Source organism: Barbus barbus, assembly GCF_936440315.1.
Source record: "Barbus barbus genome assembly, chromosome: 28".
In the NCBI taxonomy this organism is placed as follows: domain Eukaryota; kingdom Metazoa; phylum Chordata; class Actinopteri; order Cypriniformes; family Cyprinidae; genus Barbus; species Barbus barbus.
The window spans coordinates 13,283,290-13,309,011 of NC_136756.1; the positions used below are offsets into that span (position 1 = coordinate 13,283,290).

At 38.3% G+C, this 25,722-nt stretch overlaps 1 protein-coding gene across 1 annotated transcript; it reads left to right on the forward strand.

The window, feature by feature from the left end:
* Positions 1-5,454: 5,454 nt before the first annotated feature.
* Positions 5,455-24,968, forward strand: LOC306848793 (histone-lysine N-methyltransferase SETD1B-A-like; the record flags this gene model as incomplete). Its single annotated transcript, XM_079383561.1, has 18 exons — positions 5,455-5,497; positions 5,626-5,768; positions 5,920-6,018; positions 9,257-9,521; positions 9,674-9,795; positions 9,909-11,924; positions 12,042-12,197; positions 12,369-12,456; positions 12,827-12,996; positions 13,119-13,209; positions 13,749-14,171; positions 14,698-14,916; positions 20,704-21,879; positions 22,020-22,186; positions 22,661-22,786; positions 22,947-23,066; positions 24,080-24,217; positions 24,371-24,968. 18 exons carry the CDS (start codon positions 5,455-5,457, stop codon positions 24,542-24,544), a joined length of 5,736 nt encoding a protein of 1,911 aa, XP_079239687.1. The 3' UTR covers positions 24,545-24,968.
* Between the last annotated feature and the right edge of the window lie 754 nt (positions 24,969-25,722).

Consider the following 25,722-nt stretch of genomic DNA (forward strand, 5'->3'; position numbering starts at 1 on the left):
GTTGGACAAGAGGAGCATGTGGCAAACACAAACAGAGACAGAGCCATGTGCTCAGACACAAAACAAACAAAGAAACATTGAACAGGGACAAGACAGACAAGACTGTCAGGGTAGGATCCTGACACATCCTGTTGTACCACTCTTTCAATAATCAAGTATTGTGCCTAATAATTATGCATCCACTGTATTGTATTTTTCTAACTGACCATTAGATGTAATGAACTGGACCGAACAGAACATTTACCAGCAGCCCGTCTCTTCTTCCATATGATGACTGCAGTTATGATAAGTGCAGCCACACATATGAAATGAGGGATCCTGTGTCAGATTCAACCACATCTGAAAGTGTGGTGAGGATAATAAGATGAACAGCAGAAAAAAATATGTACGCTACAGACAGATAGTGGAATAGTGACAAATGATCTGCAGCAAAAAAAAAATACATCAATAAATTATTAATAATAACGTAATTAATATTGTAATATAGTATTTTGAGACATTTTTTCGGGGTTGCTACTCCCTAAATTTCTTTGTATTGTATGTAATGACAATAAAGTATATTGAATCTAATGTCTGTTTTGTTGTTTGGTGAAGTTTTGTTTATTTGATGGTTTGTTAATTTTTTCTTTACCAAATGTAATGTCCAGTCTGTTGTCGAGACTGAGGTGCTTCATTGAGCAGTTGTATTTATGTCCCTCGTGAAGGTCTTCTTCACTGATAACCAAACTCTCCGTTGGGCAGAATCTCTCCTCCTGTGATCTGATCATCATCCACTGGCTTCCAACATTTGTACTATGAAGCGCAGTCCAATCAGTTTTGTTCCATTTGACTGAATCTGGGCAGACATTATATCCCTATACACTTCAGAATTCTTCCGGCTGCTTCTGTCCTCTGTCACGTCATCACTAAACACCAGTAACCCAGTGCCACTGGAAGCCATGCATGCTCATGCCATCACACTGCTCCACCATGTTTCACACATGATGTTGTATATTGAGCTGTTCCAAGCCTTCTCCATACTTTTTTTCTTCTCATCATTCTGGTACAGGTTGATCTTAATTGCACCCATCCAGACCACTTTTCCAGAAGTGGTCTGGCTTTTTTATATGTTTTTTGGCAAAGCCTAATCGGCCTTGTTTGCACCTTGTGGTGAACCCTCTGTATTTCCTCTCATGAAGTCTTCTCTTATTTATTTATTTTTATTTATTTAGTCATTTAGCAGACGCTTTTATCCAAAGCGACTTACAAAGGAGGACATAAGAAGCAATCAAAACCAACAAAAGAGCGACAACGTGCAAGTGCTATTACAAGTCTCAGTTAGCCTAACGCAGTACAGATAAATATTATTATTATTAATTAAATTAATTAATTTCGCAAGCTTCTAGAGGGCATATAAGTCTGAATTAATGAATTTAGGTAAAGGGGTGCAGAGCCAGTGGTGGTTCTGGCAAACATTAATGCCTTGAATTTAATGCGAGCAGTTTTTGGTAGCCAGTGCAAATTGATGAACAGAGGTGTGACGTGCGTTCTTTTCGGCTCATTAAAGATTAATCTTGCATCTTCCATTTTGGATTAATTGTAGAGGTTTAATAGAATTGGCTGGAAGACCTGCCAAGAGATTGATTGATTCTCTTGATTGTAGACTTTGTGTTCTTCTCTTGGCTGGATGTTGTGAAAGGGTTTTTCTTTACCATGGAGAGGACTCTCCGATGATTCACCAATGCTGTCCTCTGTGGACATCTAGGCCTTTTTATGTTGATGAGCTCACCTGTGCATTCTTTTTATCAGAATGTACCAAAATGTTGATTTGGCCACTCATAATGTTTCTGCTATCTCTCTGATGGATTTGTTTTGTTTTTGAAGCCTAACAATTGTCTATTTCACTTGTATTGAGAGATCCTTTGACTGCATGATGTGGGTTCACAGCAACAGCTTCCAAATCCAAATGGCACACTCAGAATCAACTCCAGGGCCCGTATTTATGAAAAATTGTAGTGCTAAGAGTTGCTCCTAGTAACAAAATTCTAAGAAAATTCTTAGAAATGTGGGTGTTTCCTCTTAAAATTAAAGAAAAGATCCTAGTAAAGCAAAAAGTAATTCAGAAAGCATCTTAACCCTTAAAAGAGGTCTTAAGGTCCAAAATTGTTAGGAGTACGGACGAGGACTTTTAAGGGGCTTAAGAGTTTCTTTAGCAGTGGAGAAAATGGACGAAACATGAAGAGGGTTCATGTTGCACACAATGCATGACCCTGTTGGGATAGTTAGACCATAGAACCGCTGGTGGGATAGTTGTGACATTTGGCACACTGATAGAGGACAGTCTCAATACTAACCACAGCAAGTTTGGAATCTCTAACTCAAACTCTCTAGCACCACCACTTGTCCAAAGATTCACTCATGTTTATGCTAATAACTTTTGAACTGTAAGGAAAATTATTTTTTCCTCTGAAGTCGAAGGTTTAGTTTTTTCGCTATTTTTAATTGTTCGTAAAACCTACTCTTTCGAACTCATCCTAGACAGTGTGTCTCATTTTCATCAAAATTGGCTCAGATCATCTGACCATGCTGGCCAAAAGTTATAGAATTCAAGTCGATTAGTCAAACCGTTCTTGAATACTGCGCGAATGAATTTTACGGAAAACACACAAAAATGGATTTTAGGCAATATCTCGGTTTGGCGCATTGAGACCAAACTTGGGCTGTGTCCAAATTCAGGGTCTGCATCCTCCTTAGGATCCTTCCTACCCGGTTGAAGGAGGAGGGATCCTCCGACGTCCGCAAAACCCGGAAGTCGGTGTTTGTGAATTTGGACAGCCTACCCTTCTTTCAGTTCCCTCCCTTACCCGTTGCTCATATCCTGTCGCCTAGCAACCGTGACAGCGCCAAGCAAGAAGCGGGAAAATGGACAAACAAAGAGTTATTCTCCTCATTTTAATTATTTTGGAAGAAATAAAGCAATTAAATAAATTAAATACTTTCTTTGCTCGTTGTCGGAGAGTTTTTTATATCAGACTACAAGACAGTCACATCCAGGTAAGCCATTATAGCCTATTTTTATTTGTTTTTAAGTATTCTACTAATTTCTCCTACAAATTCATTGAGCCGAAGCATAAACTTTAGCTTGTTTTGTCAGAGAAACTCCTCTCCCACTCCGCTACCGCTCGCTTCGTCCGCCATTACGCTCTGCCGAAAAGAATTATGGGATAGGTAGGACGGGAAAGGATCCACCACACCCATCCTTCCAATTCGGGGAAAAGGAGGACGTATTTGTGGGCCGCATTTGAAGGATCCTACGAATTTGGACAGCCTTCGTCGCGGCGCTGTGACGTAACATCCTTCAAATGAGTACTCCGAAGGATGCAGACCCTGAATTTGGACACAGCCATAGTGTGTGTTATACCAAGTATGATCTGAGACTACCTGCAGTGTTTCGGCACTGTGCCACCTAGTGGTCAGGAGATACGAAAAATAGATTTTTTGCTTATAACTTCTCAGTGGTTTGGCCAAAAATCACAAAACTGTTCTCTTTAGATTCAATGTATCATGCTGAGTCGAACCATATCCAATTTTCCCATGTCAGCCATTTTGAGCATCGGCCATTTTGAATTTTGTAGCTATATTTGAATTTTGTAGCTATATTTAAAATGCTATATTTTACGAATGCATTGACGTATTGTTACGAAATTTGGTATGGGTCATCAGCACGATACCCTGAAGGAGCCTTAAAAATTTCAAGCTAGTGGTAAAATCAAATATTCACATGCTTATAACTTTGGTTGTGGTTGACTTATTTTGACAGCAGTCACCCTTTTATCCTTGCTGAGTCCAGCAATACCAAACTTGCCAGGTTTTGCCTTATGGTTTGTGCAATGTTGCATTTTAGCGCTTAAAAAACATTCACCAATATCTTAGAAACCGTTACTCCGATCGACACAAAACCACCATAGGAAACTCGGAAACATAGCGTTTCGGTTGAACACTATTGCCCAATTGCCAAAATTTTGATAGTAAGTGACAAAAAAATGCAAACAAAGTTGGCCATCAGTCATTTTTTTCTCTTCTCATATATAAAACTGTCTATAACTCCAAAACAAAATGAGATATTTTCACCAAATTTGACACACATATTCGACACACAAATTTAGCACACTCTTAAGGACACAAAAAATTTGGTGGGATTTTACCTCTTGGTGGCGCTATAATTAAACAAAACATGAAATTTCCATTGACTACAATAGAGTATTATGATAAAAATGCTATATTTTTCGAATGAATTGGTGTACCAATACAAAACTTTGTATGTACCATCAAGACCATGACCTGAATGTACAAACAGTTTTGAGGCAGTATGTGCCACTTTGTGATCAAAAGTTATAATGAAATTTCAAATAAATTAGTAAGTACAATAAAGTATCTAATTAGTTACCACGTACGGGCACGACCGTAAGTGACCGTTCTTACCCACACTTGTCTGTATGTACAGACTAATTACCATGCATGTACGACTGTTAAGTACAGCCGTGTTACTTATTTGTTACCATGTACATACACTTCAGGTAAGTACCTTGTGTTACTCATTTGCCTGTAGGTACAATATGTTTACCATGCATGTACCAGGGAATAAAGTGTCAAATAAAGTGCTACCAAAATAGAATTGTTTCAGACATGTGAAACAATGAGCTCATGACTAAGAAAAATATTAACATTTTATTAATTCTTACAAATTGAAATTTTATAGGAGAGTTCATTATGTGCTGGAAAGTACCCACATTTCCCCATCCCAGGAGCTTTTATTCTTATTAGTATAGGGGAGATCCAGCAGTGTAAGGTAAGTTGTAAAACAGTTTAACCACAGGTTAATGGATATTAAATTACATAGCCTAACTGAAGTAAGCTAAATCACCAGATTCTTTGGTTTAGTTCAATATATACGGTTTTCATGAAACTATAGTTTCACAACCAACTCCACCCCTGTTACAACTCACCTTGGCTAGGTTAAAACAAGCATTCTGGCCTACTTTATTAAATAAATCAAATTTAGAGATAACTGAGAGTAATATTTTATAACTGTTTTGGGAATAGCGACTAATACTATTAATAATGACGACGACGACGATGATGATAAATAATAATAATAATAATAATTAGGCCTAATAATGTTGTAATGTTTTTTTTGTTTTGTTGAGTTTGTTTTTACAATGCTAGCAGATATTTCGTTTGGTTATCTATGATATTTCCTTTGCTGATCCGCAGTGATCTTCAGTCTTGTCTCTGTCCTGGTGACAGCGCGGGTGTGGCGGCAGGTTCCTCCCACCTGTTGTGCAGTCTCCTCTTGGGAGACACCAGACCTGCAGCGTACTCCTGACAACAGCCTCCTGATATTTACAGGAAATATCGTTTTAATCAGCGTCTTATAAAGAGTAATTTAATATCATTGTACAATGACTGCGAATCATGTACGAAAGCGGCGAAAAGGAGGGTCAACGGAAAGATAACGGTAAGAAATAAATCTGTAGCCTATCAAAACATCTGTTAGTAGTAGGCCTAATTATTATATTCATGACTCAGAGCTTCCGTCGTGTGAAAACGCTACTTTTCGTTGTGTGCTGTGATTCTCAATTTTAGATGCATTAGTCAAAACCGATAGTTGTGATCCCCTGGAAGACGCAACTCCAAACTGGAGTTGTTACAAACTGATTATTGATCCGGTTTTGAACGGCGGAAGTCAGAAACTGTACCGCTATGATGGACAGCACTTCAGCGCACCGGTGAGTACATCTGGTTTTAAGCAGAACAAAAAAATAGCTATTTATATAGATGTTAACATAAAGATTAGTTATCTAAGTTAATGAGATCTAATCCTACACTGTATAGTTGTATTCTGCATTGTACAAATTAAGCTAAATTGTTGTCCGCCAGCATCCTGAATGTTTCCCTGTGGATGTTGTACGAGATCCTAGAATTGCACGTTTTTGGACAAATATCAAAGAATCAGATCTCCCAGTCCCCAAATTTAAGGTTAGTACTGTTAATTAAAAATAATAATAATAATAATAAACATGTAACCCTCATGTTATATTGGTATTGACTTTCTTTGTGTTTGGGGTCCCTGAGAAAATAAAATGTGTAAAAATATCCTTTATTATGTGTTTTCATTTTATAATTACATTTTCAATTTATAATTAAACTATCTATCTATATACAGTCCCCTCCATAAGTATTGGAACAGTAAAGACAAAATTGCTCAGTTGGCTGTGGAGTCAAGACATTTGCAAATATGATTAAAAGATGAAAATGAGACAAAACTACAGAATGTCACATTTTATTATTAGCTATTTCAACACATATGTTTTACCAAATAAAAAGAGCAGCACTTTTAGAGTTCATCCCACTCATTGATGTGAGCATAAGTATTGGGACAGTTGAACATAAGGCAGATATAAAAGATTAAAAGCTATTATTTAGCAGATCCCTTGCGCACAATCACAGCAGTGAGTCTGTGACCCATAGACATCACCAGACTCTTGGTCTCATCCTTTGAAATACTTTTCCCAGCCTTTAATGCAGCCAATTCCAATTGTTGCTTGTTTTGGGGAGTTTCTGCCTTTACGCTCCTCTTCAGCTGGTGAAATTAATGTTCAATCAGATTTAAATCTGGAGATTGACTTGGGCAACCTAAGACTTTCCATTTCTTTGCCCTTATAAATTCCTTGACTGAACTGGGTCATTGTCCTGATGCAATATGAACAGATTATACTGTTTTTTGCTATTAAAATAGTTCAGTTTTGTATGTAATGGCAAAGTGATTATATTTAGTTTTTTTTTATTAAGTTAAATTAGAAAAACGTTTGGAGAATTTTTTGTTCGTTAAATAAGTTTTTTTCTTTCTTAAAGTAACGACCAAGCGGCCAGCGGCAGACCGGCGGGCTGATCCATGTTTGATCAATTTAGCCTTCTCAAATCATCACGACTTGCCTAAAATAAAATCTATAGATATACTAAAACAGTTCAAGCATATAATAATGTTCAAACGTTAAACCTAGATAAATGTGCGCTGCATCCAATAGTTTGTGCGGAGAATGGAAGCTAAAGCGCAGGACATGGAGGCGCCAGCTCAATCAATTGCATTTTTTTCAATGGAAACAGCTTACGCCGTAATTTTTGCTTATAAAAATACTACTACTACTACTTAACGAACTAAATCAAATCGAAAACAAAAACAAAAGCTTGTTCATTATAATCCGTGAAGATGCACTTTTCTCTAAAGGCGCGTCTAATGAGGAGATGGCGAATCAGGATCATCATATTCATCTTTGCGACACTTGACACAGACACTAGTTTATTAGTAAATAATTCAAATATCTCCTTACTATTTCCCCCCGACACATTCATGGTAATTACTTTTGCTGGGGCTTTGCAGCAAGCTTCAGCCTATTGTGTGTATTTGAACGCAGAACTCTTCATCTGCACTGATGGCACTCGCTGCTGCGGTACTCTAAACACCGTCGAGCCGCTCTCAGTCACGGCATGGTCTCGTGTTGTTTCCACCAGCGCGGCAATTTTTTTCATCACTAATTGATGGATGTCTAAAATATAAAAATAAGGAGAAGCCTAAAACAGGCCCGAGGCCCGGCCCCCGTCTGAACTATGACGTAAAAACTGGCCTGAAGCCCGGCCCTAGAGGTGTAAAAAAAAAAAGCATGGCTCTAGCGTTCTCCTCGGTAGAAATCACGTTTCCCCCATCATCGGGCCCTTAGAATCGTCCTAACTTCCCCCCACCTTCCGGCGCCCCTGTTTAGAATTATTGGCAGTTCCCTTTTTTCTCCACACTTTTGCTTTCCCATCACTTAGATGAAGGTTCATCTTTGACTCATCGGTCCATAAACACAGTTCCAAAACTCTTCTGGCTCACCTTTGTGCTTTTTTGCAAACTCTAATCTTGCCTTTCTATTTTTGGTGCTGGTCAGAGGTTTGCATCTTGCTGTGTAGCATCTGTAATTCTGTGTCAAAGTCTCCTGAGGACAGTAGATTGTCAGAGCATCACCCCAGCTTTCTGGAAGTTGTTGGTGATTTTACAGACACATCTTTTAGGGTTCATTTTCACAGCTTTTATGATTTGTCTGTCATCAACTACTGTTGTTTTCTCAGCCGATCAGGTCGTTGTTGGTTGCTGGTGTCGCTGGTGGTTTCCAAACTCTTGATTTCTCCATGCCCTTTGTTTTTGCTAGAGCTCTAATTAACTTCCTCTTTTCTTTTATAGCATCCAAATTGCTTGCTTTTCTCTCAAAGTCAGCTCCCTCATCTTCTTCCTGGTTTGTGTGTGTCATCATCAAATGCAAGATTCGGTATACATAAGTAATGGATATAACTGATACGACACATTCCCTGCTTTTAATATCTGAAGAATTAATGCAACCGGACACAGCTGATCACTTAGAAAGATCTGTGAGGCAACTGTTCCAATACTTATGCTCACATCAGATAGAGGGATGAAACTCTAAAAGTGCTGAACTTAGCTGGTAAAACATTTGAATCACCCAATAATAAAATGTGACATTCTCTAGTTTTGTCTCATATTCATCTTTTAATCATATCTGTAAATGTCTTGACTCCACAGCCAACAGAGCAATTTTGTCTTTACTGTTCATCTATTTTTTATTTTTATTTATTTATTAATGAATTATTTATGCATTTAGCAGGCGCTTTTATCCAAAGAGACTTACATTGCATTAAAGTTACAGCCAATCTATCTATCTATCTATCTATCTATCTATCTATCTATCTATCTATCTATCTATCTATCTATCTATCTATCTATCTATCTATCTGTCTGTCTGTCTGTCTGTCTGTCTGTCTGTCTGTCTGTCTGTCTGTCTGTCTGTCTGTCTGTCTGTCTGTCTGTCTGTCTGTCTGTCTGTCTGTCTGTCTGTCTGTCTGTCTGCCTGCCTGCCTGCCTGCCTGCCTGCCTGCCTGCCTGCCTGCCTGCCTGCCTGCCTGCCTGCCTGTCTGTCTGTCTGTCTGTCTGTCTGTCCAATTTAACATTGTTCCTCTGACTTTGTGATAAGTTTTTTTGTTAGTTTTTTTGTAAGAAAGGTGATTGTGACTCGCAGTGTTATCAAACTTATAGTTGTTTCTCAAAAGTAACAAACAGATGTTAATGTATGCTATCTGACCAATTAAAATTTCCTTTGGGTTTCTCACATCCAAAACACAACAACAAAGATAATGCCATATGTCAATAAACCCTTTTTTTTAGGTTGATGAGAATTATGTTGGAGCACCGAAGGAGCTGACATTTGCAAGGCTTAATGACAACATTAGAGATGGATTCCTATCTGAAATGTGTACAAACATTGGAGAGGTTCAAGATTTGAAAGTGTTATACAATCCAAAGAATAAGAAGCATTTAGGAATAGCGAAAGTTGTTTTTGAATCTGTAAAGGCAGCAAATAATGCAGTAAAAAACCTCCACAACACTTCTGTGATGGGAAACAACATCCATGTAGAGTTTGACCCCAAAGGTAAGTATATTTCTACCTCAATTTTTTTCTATAATACCTTGTTAATATCTTCTAAATAAAATATTTCATGAACACGTCTATGCAATCTGTATTAATAACCGGATTTACTGTATTTGCCTGCATTACATTATTCATGATCTTCATTGTTTTAGGTGTGAAAAGGAGCCGATACTTCCAGATGCTTGTTAGTGGTTTATATACACCTTTTACTCTCCCTGTTGGAGAAGAAGCCTGGGGACCCCAGTCACCATCCTCATTCACTGACTCTTTAACTGTGAGTACAAGACCATAGGCGTTGCTATTATTATTATTATTATTATTTATTTTTTGGAAACCTGTCTGGATTTATTGTTTTACTTCACTTGTAACTAGCTTTCAACATTTCAGGAGTGTGAACCATTGAAGAGGCTAACATACACATTATCATCATCATTGTCATCAATTTGTAATGGCTCCCCTTCTTTGGATTGTTCTACTCCTTTATCCATGGATACTGCCTACTCCAGCATGCATCAGGACACACCCAGTAGCTTCTGGCAGACCCCTCAATACCAAGATACACCCTGCACCCCTTCTCTGACCCACAGTAGACCAGGCACACCATCTCAGTGTGAGAAGACCCCAAATGAATCAACACTGATAAACAGTGCCTCCAGTATCCCTTTTATTCAATCCATCCCAAACATCTCACAGCTTCAGCCTGATCATGTGACTCAACCAGCCTCAAGTAAACCTAGCATTATTCAAGGTGCTGTGCAAAACTTTTGGAAGCTAGGTGGAGCTCCTTGTCAAAATGGCAGCTTTTCAAAAATGCGAAGGACTCCAGGACGCAATCCTCACTTTAGCAACCATGTTCATAGAGGACACCGGGTCAGACCGCTTGAGAGCAAGTATCAAAACGCATATAACCGTAGGCCACAGCACCACTATATACATAGACCTGTATATAGGGGAGCTCACTACCACTCTGGATCTACAGCCAGTCAACTGCCTTTTAGAAAATTTCAGGATGCTCCAACCACACCATCACTTTCAGATAAGCTCACAGGTCCAAACTTTACTGGCTCAAACAAGGCCCTCAGTGTTTATCACAGATCTGTTGGTGAAGATCCGCCATCACTTCCTAATTTAGATATACTGCCTCAAAAGGCTATTGGAGTGGATTTTCATTACATTCTTCCTGATATACAGATAAATGCAAATAAGTCAGAAAATCATTTCAGTGGTACTCAAGAACCTTGTAAGACAACCTATGAGGTGAACCAAAATCATTGTCCACCACAAGGCCAGGCTTCTCACACATATACCCCAAAACTGTGTTCTTCCTCTGAAACCACAGAAGATCTTTCAGAGCCTACAGTGCACTGTCCTTCTCCTGAATCTGAATCTCCTGCTCTGGAATCAAAGCCTGACAGCCTGGACTCTCGCATCCAGATGCTTCTTAGTGGTGGAAGTCCAGTTCTGCCTCTTCTCAACCAAGAAAGTTCAGACTCAGAGACTTCAGCTACTGAAGAGTATGGTCCAGACTATCATCCTCAACCCTCTCCCAAAGCTCCCAGCCCCTCTCCTACTTGTTCCACAGATGTTGTCCTAAACCGTGACCAAACATCATCTATTGTGAGTAATAATGGCTCTCATCCAAGAGAAAGTTTATCTGGCATTGATGATGTGAGTCTCACTTCACTCTGTGATGTGGGAAAAGAAGACCATGTACTTCAATCGGCTAAGAAGCCCAAGGTCAACCCAAATGAAATTGAAGATACTTCAGATCAGCCGTGTAGTATACCAGTGATCTGTAGTAACAGGAGTTCTTTACCTCCAACTATTCCTCTAATGCCCCCACCTCCAATCCTTATATCACCATCTGCTCACTACCCCTCCCTTCCATCTCTTAATTTACCCTCAAAACTGTGTCCTCCTCCACCTATGGCTCCATTGTTACCTGGATACACTCTGCCTAGTTCTTCTTGTTCATTGTACCCTCCTCCAAAGACCCAGCAAGTCTGTAGGCCACCCAACTGGCAGGGTAGCCAAGTACCTCTTCCCATTCCTACTAGAATAACACAAGGGCAAACCTCATTCTCACCTCCCTTCCTCCCTCCAACCTTCAATTTCATGACTCATCACCCACCATACCCTTCCGCTGGGTGTTCATCTACAATGTTGAGGTACAGGCCACCTTGGCCTCCACCCCCCATGCCCAGGTTTGACCCCTCAGTACCTCCACCGGGTTATGTTCCTATGAATGAATCACCCTATAAGGCAACAGTGGATGGAGTTTTAGCTGTTGTCGCCTCAGAGCTGCGGGCTATCGTAAAGAAAGACATACATCGCAGGATGGTTGAGATTGTGGCCTTCAAAGCGTTTGATCAGTGGTGGGATGATAAAGAACAGGCAGCTAAGGTGGGAATTGCTTCTTACTGTATTTCAGCTGTAGTGAAAAACTGTGTAATGTCAATCTGTATTTCCATTACCATTTCAACATTATTTTCATATACTGTACATCATGTACACCTACAGGTATCCACCCCAACTGTTAAATCGGGAGGAAATAAAGATACAATGCTCAGAGCAATGGAGCACAGCCTAAGAATGGGGAATGCAGGGGTTGAAGGCTCTGTATTGGGCACAGAAAAAATAAGTCTGCATGGTGGCATCAAACTACCATCTTTTAAGGTACAAACTTGGGTAAATTTCAGGATATACAGAAGATAATCTTGACTATGATTATGATTTTACTATGATTTAGTATGTAGTATGCATTTTAGTATTGCCTGCACTATCATAAAATTTAGATCAAACAGTAATATAAAAGGTTTATGAGATTTGATTTATGTTTATGCTCAGTTAAAGAGGAAGGATCCATTAACTGAAGCATCCAGTGATGTAAAAAGGATCTGCCCTTCTCCTGGTCTTGAGCACTCGGAGGATGAAGGTTAGTTTGGAATGCGCCTTCACTTGATTTTATAAAATTGATGTTTGAGGTTGAAAATTTTTTATTTTTTCTATGGAATCCTGCTTATACCTTAGAAATAAAAAGATGACTGTGACTTTATATAGCATCTTCTGATTGTGATTCCAAAATGTTACTTTATTTCTTAATCTCACCTTTATTTCACTATTACCTTTCCTGTCTTTTACTCTGAGGTGGAAACATGCTCCCATAGTTTGATAATATTATACAGAAATGTACTGTATGAAGTTTAATTTGCTCTTTTGCACCTGTCTCCACCTGAATTTGTAGTCCACTTACATTTAAAGTAATCTTACACAATGACGAAATATGGTAAACCTTTATTTTATAGAATCAGAGCAGCAAACAGCCGTAGATAATGTTGAAAATCCCAGTGAAGACACTATGGTGAAACGCAGGCCTTCCAGGCCTCTGGTGTTAGATAGTGAAGAGGAAGAAGATGAAGAGAATTCTGACAAAGCAGAGAATCCAAAATCTGAGGAAGCTCATGTGTCTACTCAGGTATTGTTTCACTTTTTATAAACTAATATGTCCTCGTATAAAAAGTAATATTTAAGCTGAAATTGTGATCAATTCCCTGTCACAAATGGACACAATTTTAATGGTGTCATTGTGTTTTTCAGGACGGTAAAGAGATAGAAGTTGATGAAGTACATAAAGATGAGTGGAGTGACCCCAGTGGTATCATAGAGGATGAAGATCACTCAGATACAGGTATTTACTTATATCTGTTTATTGTAATAAAGTAATTGTATTTCTATACTGTATAAACATATAGTACAACATTCAGTATATTTTATACAAATATAAACACTACCATTCAAAAGTATGGGAACAGCATAATGCATTACAATGAATAAAAGGGTCAGTAAATATGTTTAAAATGTTACAAAAATATTTTAAATAAATAATTTTTAACTTTCTGTTCATCAAAAAATACAGAGGGAAAAAATCAGTTTCTACAAATCAGCACAACTTAAGCATCATATTAGCATATTAGAATGAATTGTGAAGGATCATGTGACATGAAGACTGAAGTAATGCTTTGCTGTCACAGGAATAAATTATATTTTAAAATATATTGAAATGAATGCTTTTACTGTATTGTTAGTCAAATAAATGCAGTCTTGGTGAGCATAAGAGACGACAACAACAAATAATCTTAATGAACTCAAACTTCTGTAAAGAATTTTAAAATAATTATATTTCTACATCTTGTATGATACATTTATTGTATGTTTTTATATTTTCAGATACTATCAGTCACACAAGTTCAAACTCATCTGCTTCTAAAAGCCAAGGATACGACTCCTTAGCCTCTCCCAGAACTGTCTCTGACTCTTCAGCTTCTTCTCCATCTGTTATTGACTCCTCAGTTTCCTCTAGATCTGGTTTTGACTCCTCAGATGACAGAAGCAATGATTCCTCAGACTCTCTGTCTTCTGAGGAGGACGATCAGTTGGATGGTGAAAATTATTTTCCTGAAACTCCACATGAGGACAGAAAAATAGAAGAGACTATATGGATTTCTTCAGATGAGGATGGAAATGAAAACCAGGAGATCATTCACACTCCTGTTTACTCGTCTTTTACACAATGGGAAGAAGATCTTGACCCCCCTGTGACCCCGTCTGCTCCAGATTTAGTAGAAAGTGATGTGGACCATGAATTGTTCGGTTAGTTTATAGATTTTCTGTTTTCACATAAAGCACAAATCAACCCCCATGTTTCCAAAATGAAAATAAAACAATCATGTATATGTATATATATATATATATATATATATATATATATATACATATATATATACACGTATATGATTGTTTTATTTTTATATCATGTCCACTAGAGGTCACTGTTTAGACAAGACATATTTTTATCTTTATCTGTATTGTTATTTTTTTTTAGAGATGATAAATCATAACTTTATTAAAGTTTTGAACTGGAAATTTATAAAAAAAAAATCCACTTTTAGACAATTGTTTTTTTTATTGTTTGTTTTTGTATTATTTACATTATATTACAAGGAGAATGTATGTGTTTCTGTTATCTGTGCATCAGATGTTTTTAAGAATTCTAAATTTTTTCTAATAGTTATATCAGAGATATGGTGATATAACTGGTGTAGCAATTTAGCAAAACATTAATTAATATCTAAATCATCAGTGTTGCCAAATGTAATTTGTGGTTCGGCTCTTGCAGATTTGGATCCAGCTAGCACAGAAGACCCAGAGGAGGAACTGAGCGTAAGAGTTTATATGCAAGGTCTGAAACTACCTGAGCCGCTCAAATACACCTTACATGACCCAGTTAAACACTGTTTAACAAATAAACTAAAGCTCCCAGACCCGGCGATATTCTTCTCAGAGCAGGACTCAGAGATGCCAAGCCCACCGTCTCCCACATACAGAGGATTGTCAGGTATGGTTTACTCTTCACTGATCCATATCACATTTCCAACAACTTTCTTTTTTTTTTTTTTTAGTTTCTTTCATTATTTCTTATAAAATACACTTTTGTCAACAGCAGGTGTACACAAAAATGCAAAATTAAACCAATAAAAGGAAAAGTAAGGGAAAATAGTGCCTTACAACCCCACAGTGAGCAAGCCGAAAGCCACATATTTTGTCATTTATGACATTTAATTTTGATTTTCTAGTTCATATCTAAAACACAAAAATAAACACATGCACATACAGTGCCCTCCAAAAATATTGGAACAGTAAAGACAAAATTGCTCTGTTGGCTGTGGAGTCAAGACATTTAAAAATATGATTAAAAGATGAATATGAGACAAAACTACAGAATATCACATTTTATTATTGGGTGATTCAACTCAGATGCTTTACCAGCTAAGAAGATCAGCACTTTTAGAGTTTCATCCCTCTATCTGATGTGAGCATAAGTATTGGAACAGTTGCCTCACAGATCTTTCTAAGTGATCAGCTGTGTCCTGTTGCATTAATTCTTCAGATATTAAAAGCAGGGAATATGTCGTATCAGTTATATCCATTACTTCTGCATTCTGAATCTTGCATTCAATGATGACACACACAAACCAGGAAAAAGACGAGGGAGCTGACTCTGAGAGAAAAGCAAGCAATTTGGATGCTAAAAGAAAAGAGGAAGTTAATTAGAGCTCTAGCAAAAACAAAGGGCATGGAGAAATCAAGAGTTTGGAAACCACCAGCGACACCAGCAGCCAACAACTACATGATCGGCTGAGAAAACAACAGTAGTTAATGACAGACAAATCATAAAAGCTGTGAAAATGAACCCTAAAAGACGTGTCTGTAAAATCACCAACAACTTCCAGAAAGCTGGGGTGATGCTCTGACAATCTACTGTCCTCAGGAGACTTTGACAGAATTACAGATGCTACACAGCAAGATGCAAACCTCTGACCAGCACCAAAAATAGAAAGGCAAGATTAGAGTTAGCAAAAAAGCACAAAGGTGAGCCAGAAGAGTTTTGGAACTGTGTTTATGGACCGATGAGACAAAGATGAACCTTTATCTAAGTGATGGGAAAGCAAAAGTGTGGAGAAAAAAAGGGAACTGCAAAAGATCCCAAGCATACAGCCTCAACTGTGGATGATCAGTTGGATGGTGAAAATTCATGGTGGAGGTGTTGTCGTGGCATGGACATGCATGGCTGCCTCTGAAACAGGCCCTCTCAACCTTACTGATGATTTAATGTATGATGACAGTAGCAGAATGAATTTGGAAGGGTACAAAACCATCTTGTCTACCAATATTCAAGAAAATGCCTCCAGATTCATTGGGAAGTGCTTCATATTGCATCAGGACAATGACCCAAAACACCCTGCCAGTTCAGTCAAGGAATTTATAAGGGCAAAGAAATGGAAAGTCTTAGGTTGCCCAAGTCAATCTCCAGATTTAAATCCGATTGAACATGAATTTCACCAGCTGAAGAGGAGAGTAAAGGCAGAAACTCCCCAAAACAAACAAAAGTATTTCAAAGGATGAGACCAAGAGTCTGGTGATGTCTATGGGTCACAGACTCACTGCTGTGATTGTGCGCAAGGGATCTGCAACTAAATAATAGCTTTTAATCTTTTATATCTGCCTTATGATCAACTGTCCCAATACTTATGATCACATCAATGAATGGGATGAACTCTAAAAGTGCTGCTCTTTTTATTTGGTAAAACATGTATGTGTTGAAATGGCTAATAATAAAATGTGACATTCTGTAGTTTTGTCTCATATTCATCTTTTAATCATATTTGCAAATGTCTTGACTCCACAGCCAACAGAAATTTTGTCTTTACTGTTCCAATACTTATGGAGGGGACTGTATATATGCATGTAAATATAAATTTACCATTTTATTTTTATAGTAACTGATTTCACATTTGTCTGACTATTGCTATAACTTCTGTATCTAAATAATAAGTATTATGTTATTATATATTACTTTACTTTACTTTACTTTTAGTAATTTAGTAAACGCTTTTATCCAAAGCGACGCACAAATAAGAAAAAGTAGCTAAAACTAAGTCAAAACTCTGTAAATACTATATACACACATTTAAGAAAATAAAGAAATTAAATAAAATTGACAAATGCATACAACAACATTTCATTACTAAACATTTAAATGAAAACAAAAAAATAATCTAAAAACAATTCAAAATATTAAAAAAACAAAAGGTATGAGTATAATAATGCTTCTCACATAACACTAAGCTAAACACCAAAAAACAACTACATGTGTATGTACAGCCACACACATATACATACAATAAATTCAATATATATATTATTTCATTTCCAAATAGTATGAAGTACTAAAATAACTAAAATAAAACTAAAACTGAATAAACAACCTATACAGACATCAACACTGAGCCAAACACACACGTTTTAAAACAACAACAACAACTTACTTACTCATAGTAAGAAATGGTTATAAAAACTGAAGCAGAAGTGAAACAAGTAGTAGGAAAGAGGAAAAATAAAAAGCGATACTTATATCCTTTGCCGGTGTCCCTGTCCGGTGGAGTCGTACGGTAGAGTCGATGGTCTTTACACTCTTCGGTCTTCACACGACGGCTGCCGCGACCGCTGCCACGGTATAATAAGCTTTTTTATACCCATCTAACAAATCACTATTTGAATTCAGCTGAACCCACTTTCCTGTTTATCACAAAAAATGGCCAAGCAAGTGCAGACACTGACAAAATGATACAGTAATATATAAAAAAATATATATAATATATTAAATCATTTATATATTTCTATATTTTTACATTTTGCAATAATATATAACAAACTTATAGGGCTGCCATTAGATAAAATTATATATACATAATAATAATAATATTAATCAATAACTAATCAGGTTTTTGCTCCATAATAAAGTAGTAAAAACAAATTTATATGCAATATATTTACAGTATATGCTGTTATATTGTAATAATGTTACTTTCCATTATGCAGTATTACTGTAATTTTGGGTAATTCAACTGTTTCTTTATATTTTCAACCATTTTTGCATTTTATAGACTTAAAGTATATTTGCATATCAGAATCAGAAAGAGCTTTATTGCCAAGTATGCTTGCGCATATAAGATATTTGTTTTAGTGTCATAAGCTTCCAGTTCACAGAGACAACAACGACACACAGACAATAAAAATAAGATGAGAATAAAAAATACACATATACAGTATAAATAAACAAAAAAATTGAAAAAGAAAAAAAAAGTAATTGAAACATAAATAATTGTATATACAGCTGTTCAAAAGTTGATAGAATGGGATAGAATAGAAGGAGATGGAGGTGGTAGCAAATAAATATAAGGTTATTGCACATTGGGGGGGGGGGCATTTAACTGTTCGTAAGTTGGATTGCCTGGGGGAAGAAACTTTTCTTGTGCCTGGCTGTCCTGGTAATTGGGGCTCTGTAGCGCCGATGGCTGAGTAGAACTGTTTCATCAGCTCCTGTGGCAGGTTAAACTTCCTCAGCTGGCGAAGGAAGTACAAGCTTTGTTGGGCTTTTTTTACAATCGAGTTGATGTTAGTGTCCAAACTCAGGTCCTGAGAGATGATGGATCCCAGGAACTTGAATGTCTCCACTGCAGTCACAGTGCTGTCTATGATGGTGAGTGGTTGGAGTGCAGGGGGGTTTCTCCTGAAGTCCACGATCATCTCCACTGTTTTTAGCGTGTTGAGCTCTAGGTTGTTTAGACTGCACCAGACAGCCAGCTCTTTAACCTCCTGTCTGTAGGCAGACTCATCACCATCCTGGATGAGACCAATGAGTGTGGTGTCGTCTGCAAACTTCAGGAGCTTGACAGAAGGGTCTTTAGAGGTGCAGTCGTAGGTATACAGGGAGAAGAGGAGTGGAGAGAAAACACAGCCCTGAGGGGCACCAGTGTTGGTGGAGCGGCTGTTTGACATGAATTTCCCCAGTCTCACTAGTTGCTGCCTGTCTGTCAGGAAGCTGGTGATCCACTGACAGATAGAGCTAGGGACAGAGAGCTGGGTTAGTTTGGTCTGGAGGAGTGTAGGGATGATGGTGTTGAAGGCCGAACTAAAGTCCACAAACAGGATCCTCACATAAGTCCCTAATTTGTCCAGGTGTTGCAGGATGTAATGCAGTCCCATGTTGACTGCATCATCCACGGACCTGTTTGCTCAGTAAGCAAACTGCAGTAAGGGTCCAGTGATATCCTTCAAATAAGCCAGAACCAATTTTTCAAATGACTTCATGACGACAGACGTTAGAGCCACAGGTCTGTAGTCATTAAGTCCTGTTATCTTGGGTTTCTTTGGAACAGGGATGATGGTGGAGTGTTTGAAGCAGGAAGGGACTTCACACAGCTCCAGTGAGCTGTTGAAGATCTGTGTGAAGATGGGGGCCAGCTGGTCAGCAGGCTGGTGTCATACCATCTGGGCCTGGTGGCTTCCTTCTCTTGTTCCTCCTGAAGACCTGGCGCACATCTTCTTCACTGATCTGAAGTACAGGAGTGGAGAAGAGGGGGGTTGCAGGAGGTGTTAACGGTTGTGTAGAGAGATGGTCAGGACGGGTGTGGGGGGTATCAAATCTACAATAAAACTCATTCAGATCTTCAGCAAGTTGTTGATTCACCTCAGTGCTGGGGGATGGTGTCCTGTACTTGGTGATGGCTTTCAGGCCTTTCTACACTGTAGCGGAGTCATTGGAATTGAACTGATCTTCCAGGTTTTTAGCGTAGGTCCTTTTAGCCACTCTAATCTCCTTATTCAGTGTGTTCCTGGCCTGACTGTACAAGACTCTGTTCCCATTTCTGTAGGTGTCCTCTTTGGCTTGACGAAGGTGACTGAGTTTTGCTGTAAAGTCCCCAAGAATGATTAAAACAGAGTCTGGGTGTTGTTGTTCTGTGTCTGTGATCAGATCAGCGAGTTTCTCTAAAGCTGAGCTCACGTGCGCTTGTGGAGGAATGTAAATACTCACGAGAATGAACGAGCAAATCTCCTGCGGAGAATAGAAATTCCTACAGTTTATGAAGAGCGTTTCTAGATCTGAACAGCACATCTTCTTTAACACTGTTACATCTGTACACCACCTTTCATTGATGTAAAAGCACGTCCCGCCGCCGCACGATTTCCCCGTTGATTCTGCATTGCGATCTGCTCTGAACAGCTGAAAGTTCAGAAGATGTAACATGCCGTCTGGAATGGTGTCGTTCAGCCAGGTTTCCGTGAAACACAGAGAAGCAGAGTTTGAAAAATCCTTATTTGTCCGGGAGAGCAGAAGGAGTCCGTCTGTTTTGTTGGGTAGAGAGCAGAGATTCGCCAGATGGATGCTAGGCAACGCCGTTCTAAATCCACGCTGTCTGAGCTTCATGAGCTCACCGGCTCGCTTCCCCCGTCTGCGCGTCCTGCGTTTGATCAGCGCCGCTGCTGCGCTGACTACTATGTCCAGCAAAACATCAGAATAATCGAAAAATGGTAGAAGATTTTGTGGTGTGTTCTGCCGAATGTTCAGCAGTTCTTCTCTGGTAAAACTGATTGAGTCTGAGAAACAAAAAAACTGGAAAAACTAACAAAAACACTAAAACAACTGGATAGCGAAGTACCATGGATGCCGTGCGCGCCGCCATCTTAGATCATCATATTTGTAATAAAAGACAATCAAATAAATAATCAACAGTTTATCAAGTAGTTGTTAGTTGCAGAATCTGTATCTTTCTGATTTCAGATGATTTGGAGACACAATACACTTCAGATTCAGAGGACCAGAGAGTCATTACAGAAACACTGGAGGATTCTGAGAACCTCAGACCCATCACACCCACTGGATCCTTGTTTGACAGTGACCCTGAAATGGAGGTGGGATGGCGATTTTCACCTTCTACTATTGAGGAGGTGGAGCTGCCTCACACACCTGGTGGATGTCTGGAAATGGAGGTGACTGAGGATAATTTTTTACCTCCAGGACCACCTACACCACTACCACCTCCTCCTTCTCCCACAGGCATTCAGGAACTTCCCTCCTCACCCATTTACCACTGTCCTCCTCTCCCTTCCTCATACCCCACGTATGAGGAAATACCAAAAACACCAGGCTGGGTCAATGGTCCACGCCATGTTTATCACTCTGAGGGAATAACACCAGCGGGATTACTGCAAGAGACCTCACTGAGAATGGGAAGCCCCTGTAACACCGTTCTGTCTCCATGTGCTGACAGCGGGATCCCGAGGACTCCAGGGAGAGACATGTCTCCATCTCCACCTGTCCGAACTCATAGAGAGATGTGGGCTAGTAGACTCCATCATCACAACTCTGGTTTTGCACAATCAGATGTGCAAACTAATCATTTCAGTTTAAATAGTAGTCATGCACCTCATGACCATCATATCTCCTCACGTCGAACAGCTTGTTTAGACACGGCACGCTTGAAAAGGCGGCGAGAACGGCTTAAAATGAGAAGACGAATGATTGAATTACAACGGACAAGACAATACACAAATATAAATACTCATTCGTCCTTACAAATGAACAATGTGACAACAAAATCTTCTTCCAGTCAGGTTTTGGGGCCTTTGGATTGTGTCTCAGATGTTAGGACTGAACAAAATCCACCAGAAGCCCATAGAGAGAAGTGTTCACCAGAGGACAAACATCAACAGAATGAGAATCAAAGACTTCAGGAGAGTTCTTATGTGTGGAGAAGGTGGACAGAACCTTCATCCACACGTCACCTCATCTTCTCTCCACGTTCCGAGAGAAGAGAGAAGCTGGTCCTCCATGCTGTGTGGACTAAAGGGGTAAATGAGGAGGAGCTCAATCACCTGAAGGCCACCTATGAGAGGCTTGTGGTGGAGGGTAAAGAATGTGATTGGTTGAACAGCACACGCTGGGTCCCACATCCTCATATCCTTAAACACATAATACACTTCACAGTACTTGATAATGTATTTTTTAGTCCAGTGGACTAATGTGTTAAAATATCATATATATTTTCCATATGCTTTTTCCATTGCTCTGTTGTTTGTTCCTTGACTCTGTTGCACCAACCAGCACTCCTGACGACAGGCCAAGAAGATGGCAGGATGGAATCAGGAATCATGTGACAGGTTGTGCACGCAGTGAGGGTTATTACTTTATCAGCAAGAGGGAAAAGCTGCGATATCTCAGGGAGGAACTTGCTGCTTCAGAAGAGTTTATTTCAAATAATCAGGTGAGAAAGAAACAGTGTTGTTATTGTTAACTGGAACCTCAACAAATTGCTTTTGCTAATTGAAATAAAGCTGAAATAAAATAAAAAAAATTAACAACACTTAAAACAAAACAAAACTTAAACAAAAATGGTGCTGCCTTGGCAGCTACATTAAATAAGTTGTAGTTGAAATAATAAAATGATTGGAACTGAAATAAAATTTAATTTAAGCTATATAAACCCACCAAAATTAAGAAAAATTACAAATAGTTTTATTCTACCATGTCCACCATGTTATGTCATAATTATGCATGTTGTGCAGTCTGACCAATTTACTGTCATGAACAAAAACTTTATACTGACACCTACAGGTGTGGATGCATAAAGTCCAAGACCAAGATGTTTTCAAGAATATGTCATGTCTTGAAAGTCATGACTCAATGCACCTTTAAAAGTAATTTACAGTAATTTGAGATTATATCATGATCTATGCAGGGGAAAAGTGTGCCAGCTCAGATTCCATCTTCATCCAGATCAGGATCAGAACTCAGAGCAGAACAGCGTCGCCTGTTGTCCTCCTTCAGCTGTGACAGCGACCTCCTCAAATTCAACCAACTCAAGGTGAGACAAGCTGTCCTAACAACAGCATAACACAATTTAAGAGATGCTGGAATCACAAGAAACACCTAAATCTTCCACAACAGCACTATTTTGCTACTTTATTTTTCAAGTTTTTTTTAATATGGTCCACAAGGGTTGTAAATATTTTCCCTCTTTGCAGTTCCGTAAAAAGAGGCTGCGTTTTGGCAGGAGTCGTATTCATGACTGGGGGCTGTTTGCAGAGGAACCTATTGCTGCAGATGAAATGATAATTGAATATGTAGGCCAGAGCATTCGACAGGTGAGATATACAATACACAACCTGAACTTAAAACACATATTTAGATATTTCAGCACTCATTTCTGAGTTAAAACATTAGTGATTTATTTTTTAAAGGAGTCACCGGATGCAAAATGCACTTTTACAAGTTGTTTGAACATAAACGTGTGCTGGCAGTGTGTGTACACAACCACCCTATAATGATAAAAATCCACCCAGTTGTTTTTGTTTTTAATCTACTAAAATCATTATCCCTTTCTCAAATCAAGCCGTTCTCAGCTTTTTGTCTGTGTGACATCACACAGACCCAGGCCTCTCCCATGACTGTTGATTGACACTAGCGTTTCAGTACAGACTGGACTGGTGTCTTAGATGGTACCTTAGATCTGTCCTGAGTGAGCTGCCATCAGTCCGTCATTGTTTCACTGCCGGAGCAGATGTAGACAAGAATGACTCCTAAGCGATTTAAGTGTACAGTATGTAATAAGGAACATAGCAGTCGTCATTTACCCCTGACATCTGAGTCGCTGAAGACGCAGTGGATTACATTTGTTTCTGAAGGTAATGCACCCCCGATCTACCTAAATGCATCTATGTTCGCGCAAATCATTCGTGATCCAGCTTCACCAGAAGAAGTGAGTATACGGGGTGTTTTTTTATGAATCTTTGCAAATCACCTTTCCTGAAAACATGCTAGTTAGCAAATTTCACAATGAATGCGGCTAAAGTTTACCATTTCTCAGAGAGCGGCTTGGAAGAGAGGGGTGGGGTGAGCAGAGCTCATTTGCATTTAAAGCGGCATGCAAGAAAACAGCTTGTGCTGAAAAGAGCTGATAAAGAGCAGGGTAAAAAGGGTGTTGTTTTACACTACCATTGAGAAATTTTAACCAAAGTATGTTATAGACTTTTCATTAAGACCCTAAGGAATCATATCAACTTGTGCAAAACAGGCATCCGATGAGCTCTTTAAAGCTATAAATGTTTTGCAAATTCACATTTCACATTTTTTATTATATTCCAAATTCTGCTTGTAGGTGATTGCAGACATGCGTGAAAGACGCTATGAAACTGAAGGTATTGGAAGCAGTTATTTGTTCCGGGTCGACCAGGACACTATCATTGATGCAACCAAGTGCGGTAACCTGGCAAGATTTATCAATCACAGTTGCAATGTAAGACCAAAATTATGCGTTTTTTAGTAACTAGTCATAATACACTGTCAATATGCCAAATAATTATTTTTGTTGTTTAGTGTTTAGCATGAATGTAATTAATTTCCATTTTAGCATTCTATGTTTACTGGTTTTATGTTTTTCCTTCCATAGCCAAACTGCTATGCCAAAATCATCACTGTCGAAGCTCAAAAGAAGATAGTCATCTACTCTCGGCAACCTATTAGTGTAAATGAGGAGATCACATACGATTACAAATTCCCTATTGAGGATGAGAAGATCCCCTGCCTTTGTACTGCGGAGAACTGTAGAGGAACCCTCAATTAGACAAGGACTCATCTTGCACACTCAAAGTATTAGCAGTAAACATGTTTCAGTTAACATGAACCTGTTCTTTAAGTCTGTGAGGATTAAGGGTTTTAATTATATTCACTAGGACATAACATATTCCTGACTGTCACAGACACAGGGGCAAATGACAATCTAACATGAAGGTAAATTAGTAATCATTTCCAGAATTCCGATTTTAAATTCTGCATAAGAATTTATGTTTAAGTTTCTGTTTAAATTCAGAAAATGTCCAAAGCAAAAACTTCAGGGCATATTTGAAGTTCACTGGTAAAATGTGATTTTCATCATGTCAGTTATTAGATTGTTTGGATTAAAGTTAAATATGCTTTCATGAGTTTTATTGTGAAATATAAATGAAAATAAAAAGTATATGTATTTTTCCAAATAAATGTTTTTTTTTCTGCATGCTAACAATCTTTACTCTAAATACACTATTTCATATTACACTTGGCAGTGAATAATTAAAAATATACCTTAATTACAATGCAAACAAGAGATTTGATTACCTTGTTATTTTGCTTCCGTATACATAGCATAAAGACAAAAAAAGGATATTGTAACTGTTTCACAAGTAGGCTAACTTTTTAGTGCTATGGTGCCTTAATTCACCAGCTATCCTTTACTTTTGTAATCTGCTTAACCAATGTAAAGCCTTCACGTTGTACTTTCATTCTCTATTTTTGAAGGGGGGAAAAGGATTGGAGAATGCTGGCATTAGTCCCGCTACCTCTCGCATATTGAATTCTTAAAACCTACAGAGTCACATATCTATTGTGAACATGTCAAGTCAAGTCACCTTTATTTATATAGCGCTTTTAACAATGTAAATTGTGTCAAAGCAACTGCACAATATCAAAAAAGGAAAATAGTGTGTCAATAATGTAAAATGAAAAGATTTAAAAAAAGATTTTCAGTTAAAGGCATTTCATTATAGAATTCAGTGATGTCATCATCCAGCTCAGTTCAGTTTAAATAGTGTCTTTCAGTTTGTAAACGTTATGCTTGTTGCACTGTATGTGCACAGATTACAGTCTACATTTTTTTCTGATGTAGAGTAATTTGGTGAAGTTTGCATATATGAATAAAATAAGAACGCTTTTAAACACAAGTGGTTAACCTTCAACCATTTCTTTACTATAATGCTCATATTAAAT